General features: G+C 40.5%; 1 protein-coding gene across 1 annotated transcript; it reads left to right on the top strand.

Annotated features, from left to right (window-relative positions):
* The first annotated feature begins 1,755 nt into the window (after nt 1-1,755).
* On the top strand, nt 1,756-19,605 carry LOC119418144 (adenylate cyclase type 3-like). The gene is made up of 20 exons (XM_037685397.1): nt 1,756-2,427; nt 4,397-4,546; nt 5,062-5,201; nt 5,279-5,390; nt 6,372-6,499; nt 6,848-7,006; nt 7,098-7,257; nt 7,358-7,465; nt 9,846-9,922; nt 10,112-10,273; nt 11,173-11,260; nt 12,034-12,150; nt 15,456-15,727; nt 15,847-15,928; nt 16,056-16,214; nt 16,460-16,606; nt 16,712-16,828; nt 16,947-17,073; nt 17,154-17,278; nt 19,423-19,605. The coding sequence occupies exons 1-20, from the start codon at nt 1,756-1,758 to the stop codon at nt 19,603-19,605; spliced, it is 3,285 nt and encodes a 1,094-aa protein (XP_037541325.1).
* The last annotated feature ends 1,005 nt before the right edge of the window (nt 19,606-20,610 follow it).

The following is a 20,610-nucleotide window of genomic DNA, read 5'->3' on the forward strand; positions in this document are numbered from 1 at the left end:
TCTGTACCGGACTAACCATTGCTGCCCTCTTAGCCCTTCGGAAGAGTCTTACAGAGAGGCTGAAACAAAGGCCAAGATCTAAGAACGGGTGCAAGCTGCTGGACAGGATCTTTTTCTACTCCGTTGTAGTGGGGATTCTTGGTTTTGTTCTTGGTTTATGGGCAGGTGCAGTAGGAGATGGGTCTGAAGCAGAGGTGGGTTTAATGCTGCAGTCAGTCCTTTGGGTGGCGTTGGTGTCTGCGGGTCTGCTGGGAGCTGGACTTGGAACAGTGGCCATGGTGGGACTGGGGCCAGAGATGGCTGGGAAGGTTGCAGTGGGAGCTGCTATAATAACATCAGTGACTCTGAGAGCCCTTCTGCACCACAGCTCCTCTCTTGGAGCCAGGAGCTGCACAGGAGCAGCATTAGGGCTGGCTACAGCTGCGGGGGTGTCACTTGGTGCTGCAAGCGTTGCAGCCAAACAGGGATTTGGATCCAGAAATTCGGCTTTAGCACTAGTAGGTTCAGTCGTTGTCGGTGTGCTCATAGCCCTCAAGGGTGTAGCTCTGAAAGCAACTGTGCTTACAACATCAGAGCTTATAACGGTAACGGCGGTTGCAGTGGGGGCGTTTGTTCTGGGCGCACCTAAGAGCCCTTTCCACACACAGGTGAATCTGCAAAGGGGCCTTCTCACGGGGTCAGGGCTAATTAAAGACATCGGCATGGAGACGGTCACCGCAGCAGCAGCACCTATTGGAGCGGGGGCGCTTGGAGCTGGAGCCTTGGGCACGGCGGCTCTAGGGACACTGGGGACCATAGGAGTCGTGGCGGCTGTGGTGTTGGCTCTTGGAAGCGCTCTGGGTGGTGTTATCGGAAAATCAGCACCAACACAGACTGGTTGATGACTGAGTTTAATGTTGCGTGTCTCCTGACGGGTGTTTTCTGTTCAAATTGTTTTCCTGTAAAACTTGTCATAAACGTAATATTTTGACCACCAGAGTTAATGAAAACTGGAAGAGAAACTATGAATACTGGTGCACTCTGAGATTTTATTTTTATGCAAGGTGCTGAACGTTTTATTAAAAACTGTTGTTTGTTATGTTTTGTTGATTGTTCTTACTTTTAATATACAGCTGCAGCAAGACCGCCTTTTTTTTCCTTTTTGTCAGCCTTTGCACATCACCTCATTTCCCAAGACATGACTATTACTTTGGTTTCATCTTAACAACAGTAACAGAGGATTTGCTGTTTACTTAAGGGAGGGCTGGGCGTGGGAGGAAACCAGAAGACGGATGAGCACCAGAGGATTAATTCTGTATTACTGATCTTGCTTTAATCTAAAGTAATGCCGGTTTTTGTTTGGGCTTTTATGTCTTTTTTTTTATCATTTTGTGTTTATCTGTTAGCCTAAATGGATGATGACGTGTATCTCCTGTTTACTGTGGCAGTAAGTAGGACTTCAGATAGATGAAAAGGTATTTTATTGGCTGAGAAGTATTAACCTTGCTGGGAAAAGGTAATGTTTAGTGATTGAAACTGCAAACCATCCAGGAAATATTCCAAATGTAATTGCAGATGAGAAATTTTTCTTAATGGATTTTAAATGAACAAAGAAAAATAGTGATTTTCTTTTAATAAAACATTTTTTGGGAGACTTTCACAACTGAAATGTGATTATTTCCTCGTATAATGGGAAACGTCGCGTCTTTTTCTTGGATTTTTGCACCTTGTGCCCTTTTTATTTCATGAACCGAATGGAATCTCTTCAGTGACAACATGGCTCTGAACCGGGTCCCTACAATGGACATGGAGCAGTCTGTGGAGTGCTCTGTGGAGTCCTCGGGCCAGGCTCCGGGTGATCCGGGTCGGAGCCACCGTGAAGTGGCCGTCCTCAGGTCCAGCTGCTGCCGCTGCCTGCCCAGGGCCGTGCGCCTCACCTTCACACCGGAGTCTCTTGAGAAACTTTACCAGAACTACTTCCGACGCCAGAGAGAGGAGAACCTGCTGGTGTTGGTGGCGTTCGCATTGCTCTTCAACAGCTTCGTTATCATCATGTGCGCGGTTGTGTACACCGAGGACAAACTGGCCATGGTGGTGGTTGCAGCTGTGGGCTTGGCTGCAGATGTTGTGCTGTTCCTGATGTGCTGGTTCCGTAAACTCCCTGCATCTCCTGTGGCCAGAGGAGGGGTCCCTTACATTCTGTGGGTGATGGTTACAGTTCATGTTTTGTGTTACTTGAGCCTGAACTTCCAGCGGTTCTCAGATGCCAGTGACTCTGTGGGCTGGCAGGCTTTCTTTAGTTTCTCCAGTTTCCTGACCTTACCTCTGGATCTGCTGCCCCTCGTTCTGCTCGCAGCTCTGTCCTGTGGGATCCACACTCTGGTTCTTGGGGTGATTGTGGCTCAGAGGTTTGTGGATAATCTGCAGGGGCCCATGCTGGTGAGACAGGTAAAACAACGTGACCAGTGTTGTTTTTATTTGAACATAGTTTTATGTCATGCTCTAAATATAAAGTTATCTGCTCAGTCTAAATTTTCATCTGTGCATATTAGGACCATTACGACTTCAAATGTATTAATCTAGCACGTTTAAAATACTGAAATTGACCAAAGTGATTTAGCCAAACAGAATAGTTGTAAAGAAAATTTATTTATTTATTCCTTCATTTAAAAGAAACAAACAAAAATTCATAAAATTTTAACAAATTTTAATTGAGTATTTGGGGGTAATATATTTTTTAGCTTTATGCATGTAAAATACTATATTCAACCAAATCATGAAATTTTAATAATTTCAACTGATGAAATAATATATTTGTAGCACTTCCTACTAATAATTCTTTTTTTTTTTTTTGTAAAATAAAAATAGGATTTGTAATTGTTTTGCATGCTTTTCCCCAAACTTCAATGCAATAGATTAAATATGGAACAATTATTACATTACAAAATATATAATATGAACAATATTTATTATATAATTGATGGTATTGGGTATAATAAATGATGCTAAATGTTAAAAGGATAGTTCAGATGTTCTTAAGTGTGGTTTTGTGGGCTCATAGTTACAACAGATAGCTCTTTGAACGCCTCATCTTGGATAAATGGTTTTAATTTTAACCGGACTGAAGCGCTAACAGTCAGAGCGAGGCTAACACAAAAGGAGATTTCTACTGACTTAAGACATCTCCATTCTTGACATTTTCATAACACTTCATGTGAACACTATTTTATGGTCCTTTACACCTGTCAGTTCCATATCACACAGTTGTTTCACCACAAAAATCATGTTTCTGATGGAACTGCACAGCTCACCAAATATGCTATAGTTAGCTAGCTAGCTACTGTTGTGTTTTCATCTGTGAAAATAACTATTGTCAAACAGACACTTGGTGATTTGTAAAATAGTGTTTACATGAACCACATTTAGTTATTTGTTTGTTTATTTATTTAAGATTAAAGTTGTTGTAAAATGCCTAAATAACACTTTGGTCTTATGCGCACTAGCTGTTAGCTCATCAGTCCAGTCAGAAATAAACCTGAGTTCTCTAATCTGAGCTCAACCAAAGAACTATCTACAACAGGTAAGATATTAATTGTTCATATCTTTTCAGCAGACTCCATTTCAACAGATCTGAGCTATCTCTTTTAAGGCCAAAAACTTTTGTTTTGCTAAGCAAAACTTTTAACAGTTTTAAACTGTTGTTTTTTCTTTTTTCGGTTTTGAGACATATTTTTCTCATTATTTTTTTATTTTTTTATTTTTTTTTACCATGGGTATTATGGGTCTGAAGCTGGAAGGGGGCAGCACGGTGGTTCAGTTGGTAGAGCTGCTGCCTCTCAGCGAGCAGGTCGCCCTAGTTCAAATCCCGGTCCGGGGGCCTTTCTGGGTGGAGTTTGCATGTTCTCTCCGTGCATGCGTGGGTTTTCTCCAGGTACTCTGGTTTCCTCCCACAGACCAAAAACATGCATGTTAGACTGACTCTAAATTGTCCCTATAGGTGAGAGTGAATGGTTGTTTATTTGTCCCTGTGATGGGCTTGTGATCTGTCCAGGGTGTTGTCCCCCATCTCTCGCACAGTGACTGATGGACATGGGCACCAGTGACCCCCGCAACCCTAAAAGGAAGAAGCGGGTGAAGATGGATGGAATGGATGGATGTTTGGTTTATTCATTCATTCTTGCTTATTATTTGTCATTTATGGGTTTTGCACCACAGGGCCACCTTATTGCTGCCTTGTCTAAATCTCAATTTTTGTGTTTTACTTGATACATAACACAGGGTAGTAAAAGAGACTGCAAAATGTCATACACATTTATTGATACTGTTTATATGCATCAAATTTCCTCAAATGATCATTACAGATAAAAGTTAGATTTTTTTTTCTCTTCAAAACAGTAACATTTCCCCTCCTCTTCAGCTCTTTGCCAACGTGATGCTGTACCTGTGTGCAGCCATAGTAGGAGTGATGTCGTTCTACATGTCAGACAGGAAGTACCGGACTGCGTTTTTGGAAGCTCGTCAGTCTCTGCAGGTGAAACTGACTCTGGAGGAGCAGAGCACCCAGCAGGTGAGAGGAAGATAACAAAATATGCATTTCTTCAACTAAAAACTGAAAAATTCATGGAACGAACACCTTTCTTTATGGAAGATCTCAGTGGCACGTAAGAAAAGAGCCTAAACATTCTTATTTTAGGCAAACACACACAGACACTCACCTGCACTAATAAGCAGATAGAGTAGAAAGGTGCGGCCTAATTACCCTGTGTTTACCTTTGATGCAGACTAATGGGTTGATTAGAGAGACATTTGTTTTCACCAGTGGATCTGCCATCAGGGGCCTGCAAAAATAATGGACTCTTTGCTTTGGGGGCCATAAACGGATCATGTTGCATTTCCAGAACTTTTTTTAATATATATATATTTGGGATTTTTCTTGTGAATTTGATTAACTTGTTTTAGTGAAGCTGACTCAATCAGTCGACAAATTGTACATGCATGTATAATTAAACACACAGGAATACAGTTGTGTTTCCTTCCCCACTGCTAACTGAACTCGACACCCTCCTCTTACTGCTCGTGTAGGAGGAACTGCTACTGTCCATCCTCCCGAAACATATCGCTGATGAGATGCTGCAGGGCATGAAGGACCAGGCCAATCAGAAAGATGTTCAGCAGCAGCAGCAGTTCAACACCATGTACATGTACCGCCATGAAAACGTCAGGTCAGGACCACGACATTAGCTCTGTGACAGCCCCCCCTGCAGATACAGTTAACACAGTCTGTGTGTTTTGGTTGTAGTATACTGTTTGCAGACATCGTCGGCTTCACCCAGTTATCCTCGATGTGTAGCGCCCAAGAGCTCGTGAAGCTGCTTAATGAGCTCTTTGCTCGTTTTGACAAACTGGCAGCTGTGAGTATCAGCAAAAAGTGTTTTTTTTTTATTTTGTGTTATATGCCTAAACATAATGTTTTCCACATAAAATCTCACAAATTAAGTAAATTCACCCCCTGTTTTAATATAGCAATGACTTGGATAAATATTCTCGTGTATGTTGTTTACCCATGAGAAGCGCCCTCGACAGCAGAAGATTTTTAACCAGGATTTTACTTGCAAGGTCAGATTTTCAGGACAGGTTACATAAATATACATAAAAGTACACACAAGAATCTGCATGGAGCTGCGTTACACGCTCGCTTTTATATCCTTATCAGTTCAGCTGAATTAACAGAGCTCAGGAGGTGTCCTTGGAGCCAGCTGCACCCTTCCTCTAATACAAACACGCGGTTCATGGGCTGAGATAGATTCTCAGCCATAATAAAAACATCCATAACCTTTGACCAAAAATTATTTGCCACAATTTTTCTTCCTTTACAGTACATCCTGTTGTCAAAAAAAAAAAAAAAAAAATTGGACAAATATCTGTACGCAAGGAAAAAATCTTAAAACCAGTGTTTAATGTGGTCCAGCGGTGAACTACATCTTCAAGGCATCCAAAGATGGCTTGGAGTAAAGCCAAGAAATCAAATTAAACGCTGCATTAAAAAAAGAGTAAAACACAGGAAATCATCGAAAGAACACAAGAAAACTGTTAGAGGAACAAAGACAAAAAAAAAATTTAGGCATTTATGCAGAACAGTTTTCATACGAACGTTGATGAAAGTTTATTTATGCTACAATGCTATACCTGTTATATCGAACTGGTTTATTTCTCTTTGTTCTCATAGAAACACATTTGTGTTCAGTTTTATCAGCTTTAAAATGAGAAATAAGGTTGAAAATTAACATCAAAATAAGACGATAGTTTACTGATTTACAGACTAGCACTGCACCTCATCCTGTTTGAAGCTGCTGTTTTTTAATAAAATGTGAACATTTTCTCTTTTTTTACAGCAACATCACCAGCTGAGAATTAAGATTCTTGGAGACTGCTACTACTGCATCTGTGGTCTACCTGATTTCAGAGAAGACCACGCCGCCTGCTCGATAAGGATGGGCCTCGCCATGGTAGAAGCCATCTCGTAAGTGGTGACTTTAAGGTCAATAAAAAATGTACCACTCACAGAAACTTAGACTTAAAGTACGTAAAGGAGTGATGCTGACATTTCATAGTGATTGCAAAGGCTACAACTAATATTTATATGCTCCCTAATGGAAGTATATACAAGGTAAAGAGTATTGGTCCAAGCACTGAACCTTGAGGAACTCCATGTTCATTTGGTTCCGGGGGAAAATACTACTAAAGAGATAAAGTTGTGTAAGAGAAATCTTAAAAATTAAAGACAACTGAGCTGGAATAGAATTAGCATTAAACTACCACACTCTGAGGAACTAAATAAAGGCAAAGAACATGATATTTATTTATCCAGGTACGTGCGGGAAAAGACAAAAACAAACGTGGACATGCGAGTGGGAGTCCACACAGGCACCGTGCTCGGAGGAGTGCTCGGACAGAAGCGCTGGCAGTTTGATGTTTGGTCCACAGACGTCACTGTGGCCAATAAGATGGAGTCTGGAGGAATCCCAGGGTAGGAGCGTGAAGTCACTGCTCAACAACGTGTTTTCAGGATCATATTCTTGTATTTTGGGGTTTCATAAGAAGTTGTATGTGCTGCATAGGAAGGTGCATGTTTCCCAGAGCACCAAGGACAGCCTGCATGGCGAATTCGAACTGGAGCCGGGGAACGGTGGAGAGAGGTGCGAGTACCTGCTGGAGAAAGGCATCGAAACTTATCTGGTTCTCGCACCCAAACAGGAAGCAAATGGACTCAATGGAGACGTGAGTTGTTTGTGTTTTTAAAAACAATTTAAAACAGTAAAAAGTTAACGACACAAAAGGTATTTCCTGTTTTATTGAAGAAATGTGCATGTTTTTGCAGATACCAGGCACTCTGAAGAACAAAAACTCACAGCAGCTGATCAACACCGCATCACCCGAGGCAAACTCAGCCTCTGCTCAGTCTAGGTTGTCCAACTATAAACAGGAGGTACTTCTATTCTACTGAAACTGATATTTGTTTGGCTGGTTTGTATTTTTAGATGCACAAGAAAGCTGTTTCATTTTCAGTATTTAGTTTACTGATTTTCCAACCTGAAAGAGCTAGCTGCCATGCTGGGAGCATTCTGAGAGGGTGAAGGGACAGGAATTCACCGCCACCTGGTCATGTGTGTCCCTAAACAAGATTGCAAAATTCATAGAGATTTGATGGAATTGTAGATGGTAACCAGAAAAAGATGGAATGCCCCCTCTGGGTGGAAGGTGAGTCTTTGTCTTAAGGAGAGGCGTTTGAGAGTCTTGGACGTTTGTTTATGATTTTTGGCAGGATCAAAATTGGGGCCTAACCTGCAATAATGAGGACATTAATCTGGAAGAAGAAGCTGAGCCAAATGGTAAAGATTTCAATTTACAGCTCTTGAATATGTGCTTCAGATATGGTTTGTGCCTGAAAGAACAAGACCGTGGATGCAAGCTGAAATGAGATTCTTCCATATAGGCTCAGCCTAGTTAGGGTTAGAATCTCCTTCATCTGACGGGGGGATGGAATAGAGTCCCTGAGTCAGCTGAGGATGTTCAAGCATCTATTTTGAACACCTTTCTTTGAAGGTTTTTCAAGTATGTCACATCAGAAGGACACCATGAGAAACTTGCTTGAGAGCTTATGTATCCTCACTGGTGTGGGAATACCATGGAATTCCCCATGAGGAGCTGGGGAGTGTCACTGTGGTGAGTGTTCTTTGGACAATAGGTCCTCCAGGAACCTGTTTCAACTTATCCATTGCCACAAATGAGTTGAAACCAATGTATGGGTGGATGAACAGATGGTATGTTGAAGCTTTCTTCTTCTTCTTCTTGTCACATTCCTGCAGTCAAAGTCTCAGTGCTAGAAGAAGAGGGGCACTCTCACTGTCTTGTGCTGTGTCTAGTCCAAATAAAGTAGCAGTGGTTTTTCTATGTGGGATTTGTAGGTTTTCCCCATACTTATGTTAGTTTTCACTGAGTACTTTGGTCTCTTCCCTCAGTCCAAAAATACACACGGTGTGTTAATCTGAGATGTTAACCTGAGCTCAGGTGTGACAATATGTTTACATGGACATAAATAACCGGATTAAACGGCCATTCAGAATAAAAAATGTGTCATGTAAACACCCCATTCAGATTATTCTTTGTTGATTCAGCTCGATCCGAATGAATTTGTAATCCGAATGAGAGGGGTGGTTTATGCTGATTCATAATCCAAACAGTGTGCATGTAAACACTTAATCTGATCATTTTATTCCGATTGTGGAAAACTGACCTGACTGTGCATGTGCTACCTATGTCAACTTTACGTATTTCCACCTGGCTAGATACTAATATGTCAAGGAGCAAAACTTGTCGGTGAGCGACACATTTCTACTAGAAACTTTGAAAGAGTTCAAAATGATCTGTATTACCTGCAGCTCAGTCAGGGAGTGCAGTAACGTCTCCACCATCATTAAAACCTGGCGCGGGTCCATTTTGGGCGCTCAGGTTTGTTCATCCCAGAAGTAGAACTTCTTCTTCTGTGTTTTTTTTAGGAAAGTTTACCACTCTGCGCGTGATCAGTACTTCTATTCTGAATAAAAGCCCGCTGCTTGTAAACGCTCGTCGTGAACAGATTGTGCGCATGTAAACGAAACATTCGGATTATTTAATCTGAATACATTTCAGTCCAATCAAAGAATTTTGCACATGTAAACATAGCTGTGTGAGTGGTCTGTCTTTGTGCTGGCCCCCTGACAGACTGGCCTGCACCCCACCTCTTGCCTGTTGGCTGATGAAGATATCTTATGAACAGATACAGGAAAACATGCTTGAATGTTTCATATTGACACAGACTGTTAAAGTACAAGCATTGGTTTACCTGTCAAATATGGTCATTTGTTTCTGTTTTTAGTATTTTAGAGAAGCTGCCACCTTTAGTTTAGTTGCACAAACTTTACAGTACCTTGAACTCAACCTTGACAATTGTTACCTAATAACTTCTCACCAGAACCATGGCTCCACATCACCATCAAGGTTAATCTATACGAAGTTTGTTTCTTTTGATCTTTACTTCCCATTTCTTTACACCTATGAGGGATAGGAACGTAGCAATCATATGCATTTAAATTACTGATCTCTTAACTTCCTTGTGGACTCATGTTTTTTCAGTTCATTTATCTCCCTTAAAGAACATCAAGGTTCAGCAATGATTTTTGTTCAAGTTTTACAAAATTTTTCAATATTTTTTTATTTTATTCATATACAGAGGTGTTGCTTGTTACACTTTAAATGGCAGGTTGTTAGCCTGCAGGCTGTTCTCTGAGTTTCGGCTTTTTAATTTTTTTCATTTTTTGATCTTTTAGAGAAATAAGATGACTGAAGAACAAACGATCAACAAACGACTGGAGCAGGAGCTTCTGGACAGAGAATCCCAAAAAATGTAAGAAAGTTTAAAAATTAAGAGGGAGAGCCAAAACCAGATGAGTTTTAAGATTAAATTCCATTAATACATGTACAAATGACAACTAATGTATCCTAAAACATGGAAATTTATATAAACCTTCCCTCTCAGTGGTATTCCAGTCCCTGGCTTTTCTTCTCGTTTCATTGATTGTTGCTTTTTAAACAGAAAGAAGGACCAAGAAATCAGTCCCATTTCTCTGCGATTTGTGGATGGAAAGTTGGAAGACCACTACTCTTCAGAAAAGGAGAAACGAAGCGGCGCTGCCTTCAGCTGCTGCATCATCGTGCTCTTCTTCATCACTGCCATGGAGGTGTTCATAGACCCACTGTGAGTTATCATTTAATCCTGTTGTTAGGCCTGTTGCGATAAACAATAAATCAATTAATCGCATGATAAATTTAAATTATCGACCTCGTTTTCATTTATCGGGCTTATCGTTTCTTTGTGTCTCTCTCTTTCTGAAGACACTGGATTACAAAAGGCTCAACTCTGGGGCTCTTCACTGGCCCCTCCTTTCTTTTTCTTATTAAAATCCATTTTAACCATCCAAAATCATGTTTTTGGATGGTTAAAAGCAGCTAAGCTGAGAAGCTAAGCTACGAGGTAAGCTAACAAGTTGACCTCAGAAAAAAACCTCCGTCTTGTCGAAGCGCCAAAATTCATGGTTGAAACCCGTGCCTTTGTGTAAAAAGTTGTTTTTCTCTGCAAAAAGAAGCTGAGAACTTGTTTACTGATTTTTATTAAAGGCTTTGTGTGAAAAATGCTATGCTAAAAAGCTCAAACCACACCAAATGTCCGCCATTTTGAGAACCGAAGAGAGACGGCCCATGTCACGTCAAGGGGCCTCCCTCCCATTTTTCATAAAGACACATGCTGTTCGCTCCCTCACTATCAAATCCTTCGTTTCAAACAGTCTTTTACTGCCATCCAGTGGTCAAAAAAGGTACTACACACAAAACAAATTAAACATTTCTGCTTAAATTTTACATTACTAATTATTGTCAAATTTCTAACAATATTATCATTTATCGCAATAAGTTCTGAGACAATTAATCGCACAGCAAAATTTGTTATCGTGATAGGCCTGCCTGTTGTTTTGTTTTTATGTTCAGCCGATAGGAAAACCAGAGGCAGTTATACAGTTTTGTATCAGTTTTATGTTAAATTATGTGGCTATTTTTGCTTTTAGTGAATTTTTTTTTTATATCCTTTGTGTTTTTGTCCAGGTTGGTTGTGAACTACGTGACTTTTGCAGTTGGACAGGTGTTGCTGCTAATCCTCACTGTTTGCTCCCTGGCTGCTATCTTCCCCAGGGTGAGAAAAACACGCTAACATAGAACTTCAAGAGCTGGTTCAGATCTTTTAAAGTGGGAGTCTGTGGGAAAATCATCCATCCATCCATTTTCTTTTACTCATTTCTCCTTTCTGGGTCACGGGACAGCATCTCCAGCAGTCACTGTGCAAGAGCATGGGACACGTGAAACAGGTCTATCACAGGGACACATAGAGACAAACAAGGCATTCTCACACCAAGGAACAATTTAGAATTACCACTGCAACTAATATGCATGTTTTTAGTCTGTGGGAGGAAATCGGAGCACCTGGAGAAACCCCACGTGTGCATGAAAACAACATGCAAATTACACACAGAAAGACCAGGAAATGAACCTGTGACCTTCTCACACTGAGGCGACAGCTCTAACAACTGTGCTGCCGTGCCATTCGGAAAAAGTTCTAAACAATTAATATCTGTTGTGGGTAGCTTTACAATTTTTTAAGAATGAAGCGATCTAATTTGGACTTGGTGCCATTAGGACTAGTTTATCAATCCAGTCAGAATTAAACTTGATATCTCTGAACTGAGTTTGGTCAAAGAGCTATCTACAGCAGTTAAGATATTAATTGTTCATAACCTTTCCACAGAACCCCACTTCAAAACTGTCACTGACATCTTCAGAGTTAAACAAATCAAATTTGCCAACTATAATCTGAGTAAATTTTCTATTTGCAGTAAGTTTATTGATTTTTTTAAAGAAATTCTACAAGAAAAACAAACAAAAAACTCATTACTTGTTGTTTTTTGGCAGATGTTTTCCAAGAGGTTGGTTTCTTTCTCAATGTGGATCGATCGCACCCGGTGGGCAAGAAACACCTGGGCCATGGCGGCCATCTTTGTCCTAACCATGGCTGTTATAGCTGACATGGTAAGAGACAGGATAGACTTCATCTGTGTGTCAATCAACAGAAGAAGTTTTTTCTGTCCTGTTTTACATTACAACACTATGTGCATGCAGCCAGTATGTCAGAGATTTTAATGTAACTTTAGTTGACATGCGTCATCATTTTGTCGACCCTATTACGTGTGTGTGATTCTGTTAGTGTTTCCACTTTCTGCTCATCTGACTATCACTGTCTTTTCCATGTCTGACTGCATGCTCCCACTGGGGTCCATTAGTTGTCTGCCTTGCTGCCTTCTGGCTCGTTTGGCTCACCCTCCCAGGACTAACCTGCCACACACGCTGATGCTTTTGTGGTCTGGCGCATGTAGAGGTTGCTCAAGTAAACGTTTCTTCCACTGATCTGACAGGCGTAGAGGTGACATAAACAGTTCCAGAAAGTGCTTCAAATTGTGAAGCAGGTTTTTACCGCTCACTGTTGAAAGAGGAATGACGAGTGATGCCTGTCTCTGTGCACAAGTGCCTATTTATAAAATATCTCATAAACCAGTAAATGGACTATAATGAATTTCTCAAAAATATTCATTGGATGCACATCTACAAATTGAAAACCTCTAGAGTCATCATAATTCAAGAAGGTTGCCACAGCTGATCGACCTTAGCAAACAATACAAGAGCTACAACTACTTCACAGTTGTCGGGCTAAAATTTGAGACGCTAATAGCTAAGACGCATCCACAACACAGCACGTGAGTGCTAACAAGACCTTTGTTTAAAATGCCTGCAAGTCAACGAGGGATGTAGAATCCAAGGAATGCTATTTTTGTTAGAATAGGTAATGCTTCACTTGCAGTATACATTAGCTAATAGGGGCCCTGATTTTCTCTTCTTGTTATGAAAGCTTGTTACAAAAAGATTTGGCATAAAACACTTTTGTCCCAAAAAAATGAGTTATGACATTGTGATCTGTGGTGAAAATGGGAAACAGGTGGAAGAGAACCTGGAGAGGTGGAGGTATGCACCTGAAAGAAGAGGAATGAATGTCAGCTGTAGTAAGACAGAGTACATGTGTGTGAATGAGAGGGAGGCTGGTGGAACAGTGAGGCTACAAGGAGCAGAGGTCACAAAAGATGGTCCAGGAAAACAGGGAGTGTGGTAAAGAGGTGAAGAAAAGAGTCCAGACAGGATGGAGTGCATGGAAAAAATTTCAGGAGTGTTTTGTGACAAAAAGGTGTCAGCAAAAGTCAAAGGAAAAGTTTTACAAGACAGTGGTGAGACCAGCTATATTGTATGGTCTGGAGACAGTAGCATGGACAAAAAGAACTGGAAGTGGAAGAAATGAAGATGTTGAGCTTCTCCTTAGGAGTGACAAGGATGGATAAAATTAGGAATGAGATCATCAGAGGTACAGTACAGGTTGAACAAGTGTAGCTTACATTTTTAGAGGCCAGACTGAGATGGTTTGGACATGTCCAGAGGAGGGACAGAATGTTGGAAATGAAGTTGTGTGGAAAAATATGAAAAGGAAGTCCATAGAGGAGATATATGGATGCAGTTACAGAGGACATGGAGGTAGTTGGGGTGAGGACAGAGGACACAGAGGACAGAGTGAGATGGAGGAGGATGACTCACTGTGGCGACCCCTGAAGAGGGAACAGCTGAAAGGAGAAAACAAACTGAAAACAAAATGCAATAAACTAACTTCACAAAACTGACAATGAAAAGTATGTAGTCTGTTCTAACACACAGAACAACAATTAATTCCTTTAGAATTGAAATGATCGTTTCCTACTTCACTTTCACAAACTTTCTGACACAGTCTCTTTGAGTGGGTAAAGTAAAGTAAAGTAAATTGTTATGTCCAAAAATATTCAGGCATGTCTGGATGGTTTCTTTTTTGACTCCTCAAAAAAAAATAAAACATCCAGATGACCTTTGTTGGATTTTTTTACCTGGATTATTGAGCATGAACTTTGATGTGAAGTGCTATGTGTTGTCATCATTGTAGGTTCCTATACAATGATGAAATTAGTTCCCTGCATTTACCCCATCACACATGAGATACACTGCAGGTGGAGCAGTGGGCAACTATGTAGGCTGCCTGGGGAGCACTTAGGGATTGGGTGTTTTGCTCAAGGACACCATGACAAATGGGCATGGCGGAAAGTTGAATTTGCGACTTTCTGGTTCCAGGTCATCTGCCCTACCGCTACACCATCTCTTACCCCAAAGTGGTAAAACACCATTTGGGAGTGATTGGAGAGTGATGGCATCGTCACTCCCTTGGAGAATAATTTCACAGAGCTTAGAGAAGGTGGGCCCATGATCGGAAGGTCAGTGGCTCAACTCTCTGGACCGACAACATCAAAATGTGGGTGAGAAAGGTGAAACGGCCACACCTGCCTCCACCCTAATTTGCCCTACTCTGTGCCCCTTATTTGCAAGCCCCCTAACCCATCTGCTCCCAAACAGGTCCCTCTTGAAAATGAGTCCTCGTGACTCAGTGAGACTTTCTGTATAAATAAATCTAACAAAGTTAAATCAGGTCCTCTGGACTGATTAACAAAAATAAATAAATAAAACATTGTTGAAACGTTTCATCTTTTATCCAGAAGACTTCTTCAGTCTGATGAGCTGCACTAAACTCAGTTTTATAAAAAGCACCTTCTCATAGTGGATCAACCAGTTGGCTGGTGACAGTCAGAACTAGCTGTTCACATGATAAAGGAGGACCATCCGCCCATCGACTGATCGTTAATACCCCGATGGCCGCTTGCTATTCACAGAGGGCTGAGTGAAACTAGCAATGGCAGCATTGTAAGAAAGTGGCAAGGTGTATAAATAAAGGTTAAATATGACAAACCATTTAGACTTAGCAGGTGGATTTGTATTTTTTTTTATCAAACGTGAAGCTGAAATGGCTAATCTTTGCCAACCTGCTAGCAAACTATTGAGCTAGCTCCACTGGTTTTCTGAATGTTATTGACAAATATGATGTTTTTTTCCAGTAATGAACTTTCAGGTTGAACTGAAAACATTATATTAGTGTTCTACAATAAGTATATGGCGTGTAAACCTCATTGCAAACAATATGTCATCAATCCTTTAGGCCTAATATAGCTGTCTTTTTGTATTGCTAATCCAAATAAGTAAAATTAGATGACTTATATTTTGGGAAAACTTTGTTCTCAACAACTCTGTGCTGCTCAAAAGTGAAGTTTATATTACTTTATTAGCAACAGCAGGATATAAGAATTCTCCAAATGAATAAATAGATGTATTTGTATTAATGTTATTGTTTTACTCACTTATTTTTTTTGTCATTGTTGCAGTTAAGTTGTGTCCCACCATCACTCCGAGTCTTCAACAGTACCTTTGGCTACATGCTGGAGTCACTTGGTGACCGAGACTGTGCAGAAAATCCCAAGTATTACAGCTTCATGGCTGTGATGTCCCTCATTGCGGTTGCCATGTTAGTGCAGGTCAGCCACCTGATTAAATTAGGCCTCATGGTGCTGGTCGTCACGGCGACCGGAGCCGTTAACATCTACAGCTGGCGGCATATATACGATCTGTTTGACTACATACAGTTTGCCTCCTACAGGTAAGAAACTGGTTTGATTCCATATTGATACCAAGATGTTGCTTATTATTGTTGCATTTTGATATATGGATTGTGCCTGTGTGTCATCTCTAAAGCCATTTTTCCTTGCATGTCCCTAGATCATTCATGGTGCCATCCAAGTATCTCATGACGATGATGATTATTGTCATGATGATTGGGTTTTACTTTTTTGCTCGGCATGTGAGTTACTGTCACCACACAGTGTTGGTCCAACAGTCATGGCTGTCATTGTCAATGCATGATGATGTTTCATCTATTAGTACTGATATTTTATGACTTTAATGTTAATAACCTTGCATGCGTGTAGCTGGAGCGTCAGTCCAGGAAGCTATTCCTTTGGAAGGTTGGGGTGCACGACCAGAAGGAGAGGGTATTTGAGATGAGACGCTGGAACGAAGCGCTGGTCACCAATATGTTGCCAGAACACGTGGCCAAACACTTCCTGGGCACTAAGAAAAGAGATGAGGTACATTTGAGCTTGCACCAAAGCTTTGAGTTATTTCAATATGCAAATGTTTTTAGATGGTGAGTGGGGAACATAACAAGAATACATTAATACAACTTAACAGACTCAGTGTTATAATCTCTTATTGAAGTTCCATGGATGATCTTTGCATCTCATCAGTGCCATCTTGTTTCAAAATTATGTATGGACGACGTGGAAATGGAAGAAGCAAAATCAGCTGTAATCATATTATCTGACATTTACAGGAGCTGTACAGCCAGTCTTATGATGAAACAGGTGTGATGTTTGCTTCCATCCCAAACTTTTCCGATTTCTACACGGAAGAGGGCATCAACAACGGAGGCATCGAGTGTCTCAGAATTCTCAATGAGATCATCTCAGACTTTGACACCGTAAGTTCTGACGCTGTACAATCCACACTGAAAACTAACAGCAGCACTCATGATGTGACATCCTACTGAATGACCCATGTTTTTGTAACATTGTCCTTCCACTAGTTATTAGACCGAGACGAGTTCCGGTGCATCACTAAAATCAAGACAATAGGAAGCACGTACATGGCTGCCTCGGGACTCACACCAGAGAGTAACACTAACAGATTTGGCAACCGTGAGGTGTGATCTATTAACCATATCTGAAACAGATATTGCTCATCGTTTTGTTAACCTACTAGCTTGCCTGGTGTGCAAATATCAATGACATCATGTACAACGTTAAACTGTTGTTTGACAGCCAGAAGACCAGACTCTGCTTGAACGCTGGCAACACCTCTCTGACCTGGCAGACTTTGCCTTGGCCATGAAAGTGACGCTGGACAACCTCAACAAACAGTCCTTCAACAACTTCATGCTACGCATCGGTAAGTGCATGTGTGGAAGCATTTGCCTCACTCTGTATGTGGATTTGCATGTGTCAATGTCTTCTTGTTGATTCTATCAGGTTTGAATAAAGGAGGCGTTCTCGCTGGGGTGATTGGAGCTCGTAAACCTCATTATGACATCTGGGGTAACACGGTGAATGTGGCCAGCAGAATGGAATCAACTGGAGTGATGGGGAACATCCAGGTAACACACGCAGGCCCTGTTTAGGGATTAAACATTCAGGTAGTAACTAGAGTTTGGTCAGTAGGTCATCCTTCAATAGTCCAATGCATCACTATATGTGACCTGACTGATTGGACATGAATGGGTACTTGCTGTGATTTTGCTCATGCCTGTGTTTAATGCTGACTACTCATGACTAAGACAAATGGGCAGTTCAGCACATTTAGTGCCAAATCTAAATTGGGCCTCTCGTACAAAATAAAAAAATGCTTTTGAATTTTGATGGGCGCACTGCACCAGAATTCTGTGCAAAGGTTACGAACAAATGACATCTATCTGTTGGATAGCTCGTTTACTGACTTCAGTTTGGAGAAATGGAGTTTATTTCTGACCGGTCTGATAAGCTAACAGCTAGTTCGAGCAGTGCTAGGACCAAAGTGGTTTGGTTAGGCCTGTTGCGATAAACAATAAATCAATCATGATAAATGAAAATTATCTACCTCATTTTCATTTATCGACTTTATTGTTTCTTCGTCTCTCTCTTTCTACTGAAGACACTGGATGACAAAAGGCTCAACTGTTCAGCTCTTCACTGATCCCCTCCCTTTATCTTTAAAATCCATTTTAACTGTCCAAAACTATGTTTTTGGATCATTAAAAGCAGCTAAGCTGAGAAGCTAAGCTACGAGCTAAGCTAACAGGCCGACCTCGGGGGGAAAAAAACTATGTCTTGTCAAAGCTCCAAAATTCACGGTTGAAACCGTGACTTCATGTAAAAAGTTGTTTTTCTCTGCAAAAAGAAGCTGAGAACTTGTTTACTGATTTTTTTTTATTTAATTAAAAGCTTTGTGTGAAAAATGCTATTCTAAAGAGCTCAAACCACACCAAGCATCCGTCATTTTGAGAACCGGAAAAAAAGGACGGAGAGACAGCCCATGTCACGTCAAGGGGCCTCCCTCCCATTTTTCTTAAAGAGACACGCTTCTCGCTCCCTCACCATCCTTCGGTTCAGTCTTATATTGCCATCCGGTGGTCAAAAAAGGTACTACATCCAAAATAAAATTAACCAATATTTATTCTTAAATTTGACAATAATTACTCATTATTGTAAAATTTCAAACAATATTATCGTTTATCACAATAATTTCTGAGACAATTAATCGTCCAGCAAAATTTGTTATCGTGACAGGTCTAGGTTTGGTGCCATCTTAGAACAACTCTCATCTCAAAAATGACATTGCAGTTCTTGCAAATGTAATTTTATAAAGCTTTACATCATCATTCTCATAATCACTTTCTAATGACTCAATTGTTTGTTGTAATTTTATGGTTATTTGCAAGCGCAAGTAGCCCTTTGGGTGCAGTCTGTAGCACTTCCTGTAGGAATTCTGGTGCGTTTTGTTTGCACTCAGAAGGTGTAATTTTCCACTGCCAAGTCGGAAGAATCAACGAGAATGAGTATCAGAGTTTGGACTCAAAAAGTTTCCCGACCAGCCTTAACCTTAAAATTTATGGCTGACTCATGCATAAAAAGCTGTGATCTCTTCAGTAACAAACTGTTTATTAAGATACAAACCACCAGAAATAAAAATAATCACGTCACATACACAGTACTGTCCTAACACTGTTAATGAGTATGTTGCTACAATGTCTGAATGGACAGAATTGAGAGAAATTCATAGTTATCACCTCTTTTTTTTTTTGGCTTATGGTAGTTACTCATTGAGCACAACAATTAGCAAATCCAACTTGTTTCTAGAACACAGTTAAGCTGAGTCCAAAATGAAAAGATTTTTTTAAAGTAATGTTGGCATGCATCATTATGTCCTACTTGGAATAGCTGCAAGCTCATCAGTTTGCTTCAAATTAAATTCTTGTTTTTATGCCATCTACAACAGGTAAGATCCTAATTGTTCATACTCTTTCTGCAGAACCCCACTTCAAAAGATCTAAACTATTCCTATAACCCAAACTGTAAACTTAGCTATTGCCTAACTTTAACCATTAACCTAAAATGAATTATAAACCCTCAAAAATGGCTTCTATTAGGATATCATAACAAACCACACACAAACACAAATGTATTGATTAAATACAAAAGGGCTTGTTAATATTATAATTATCCATACTGTACCTGGTCATTTTTTGTCCTGTTTGGCCCTCAGGTGGTGGAGGACTGCTATGACATTCTGAAGGAATACGGCTTCCGCTTCATCCGAAGAGGGCCCATTTTTGTCAAGGGAAAAGGGGAGCTGCTTACCTTTTTCATGAAAGGGAAAGACAAGCCCAGTTGTAATGGGGGTCCAGGGACAACAGCCCTTCCACACCAAGTTGAGACCCATTCCTGATTATTTTTTTTATCTGAATGACTGACACTAACACAAAATAGATCAAAGGCAGATTGTTTGTTGGGTTCCATTTCTCTCAAATACAATTTATTTTACAAAACTGCGTAGTTTATGCAAACACTGTTGGTATAGAACATAATAACAAACGTTATTTTGTAAAGCTGTATATAATTCCGTAATATCGCACAGTGCTTATGAATTAAAGATTGATTATGTGATACTAACATTCCAAGCAGATCCTATGGATACAGTTTCAGCATATTTAAACAAACCTGGAGTCTCTTTTGAAATGGTGCCAACAGGTCCAGGTGATATACTTCACTAAGTGGCATGATATTTTTGTAATAATTTTTACTATTTAAATAATTCAGAATGCAAATTGGTTGAATGGAAATGTGAGCAAACTCCCACATTTGTTGCATCCACAAGATTAGAATACTCTGTTCCAGATTCAGTGCAGAATTTACCTTATTCTGACCTTTGACATCTGATCTCAAGGATCCGTTCATCTTACCTCTGGTGTGGTCATCCATCCATCCCATCCATCCATCCATTATCTTTTACCTGCTTTTTCCTTTTCGAGTCACAGGGGTCACTGGCACCCATATCCAGCAGTCACTGTATGAGAGGTGCGTACACCCTGAACAGGTCTCCAGTCCATCACAGGGACACATGGAGACAAATGAGACAAACAACCATTCACTCTCTAACTCACACCTAGGGACAATTTAGAGTTACCAATCAGCATAACATGCATGTTTTTGGTCTGTGGAAGGAAACTGGAGTACCTGGAGAAAACCCACACATGCACGGAGAGAAAAGGTTCCCGGCTGGGATTTGATCTGGCGACCAATCCGGCTGAGGCAACAGCTCTACCAACTGCGCCACCGTGCCGCCCCATCTGTAGTGTCATCAAGCTAAATTTAAAGAAATCTAAAAACTTGACAAGAGAAATACTTGTGGGTAATAGTGCTGATTTTTACATCCTTGTAAGCCACAGATGTA

The sequence above is a fragment of the Nematolebias whitei genome, chromosome 12, assembly GCF_014905685.2.
Source record: "Nematolebias whitei isolate Nwh7 chromosome 12, NemWhi1, whole genome shotgun sequence".
NCBI classification, from domain to species: domain Eukaryota; kingdom Metazoa; phylum Chordata; class Actinopteri; order Cyprinodontiformes; family Rivulidae; genus Nematolebias; species Nematolebias whitei.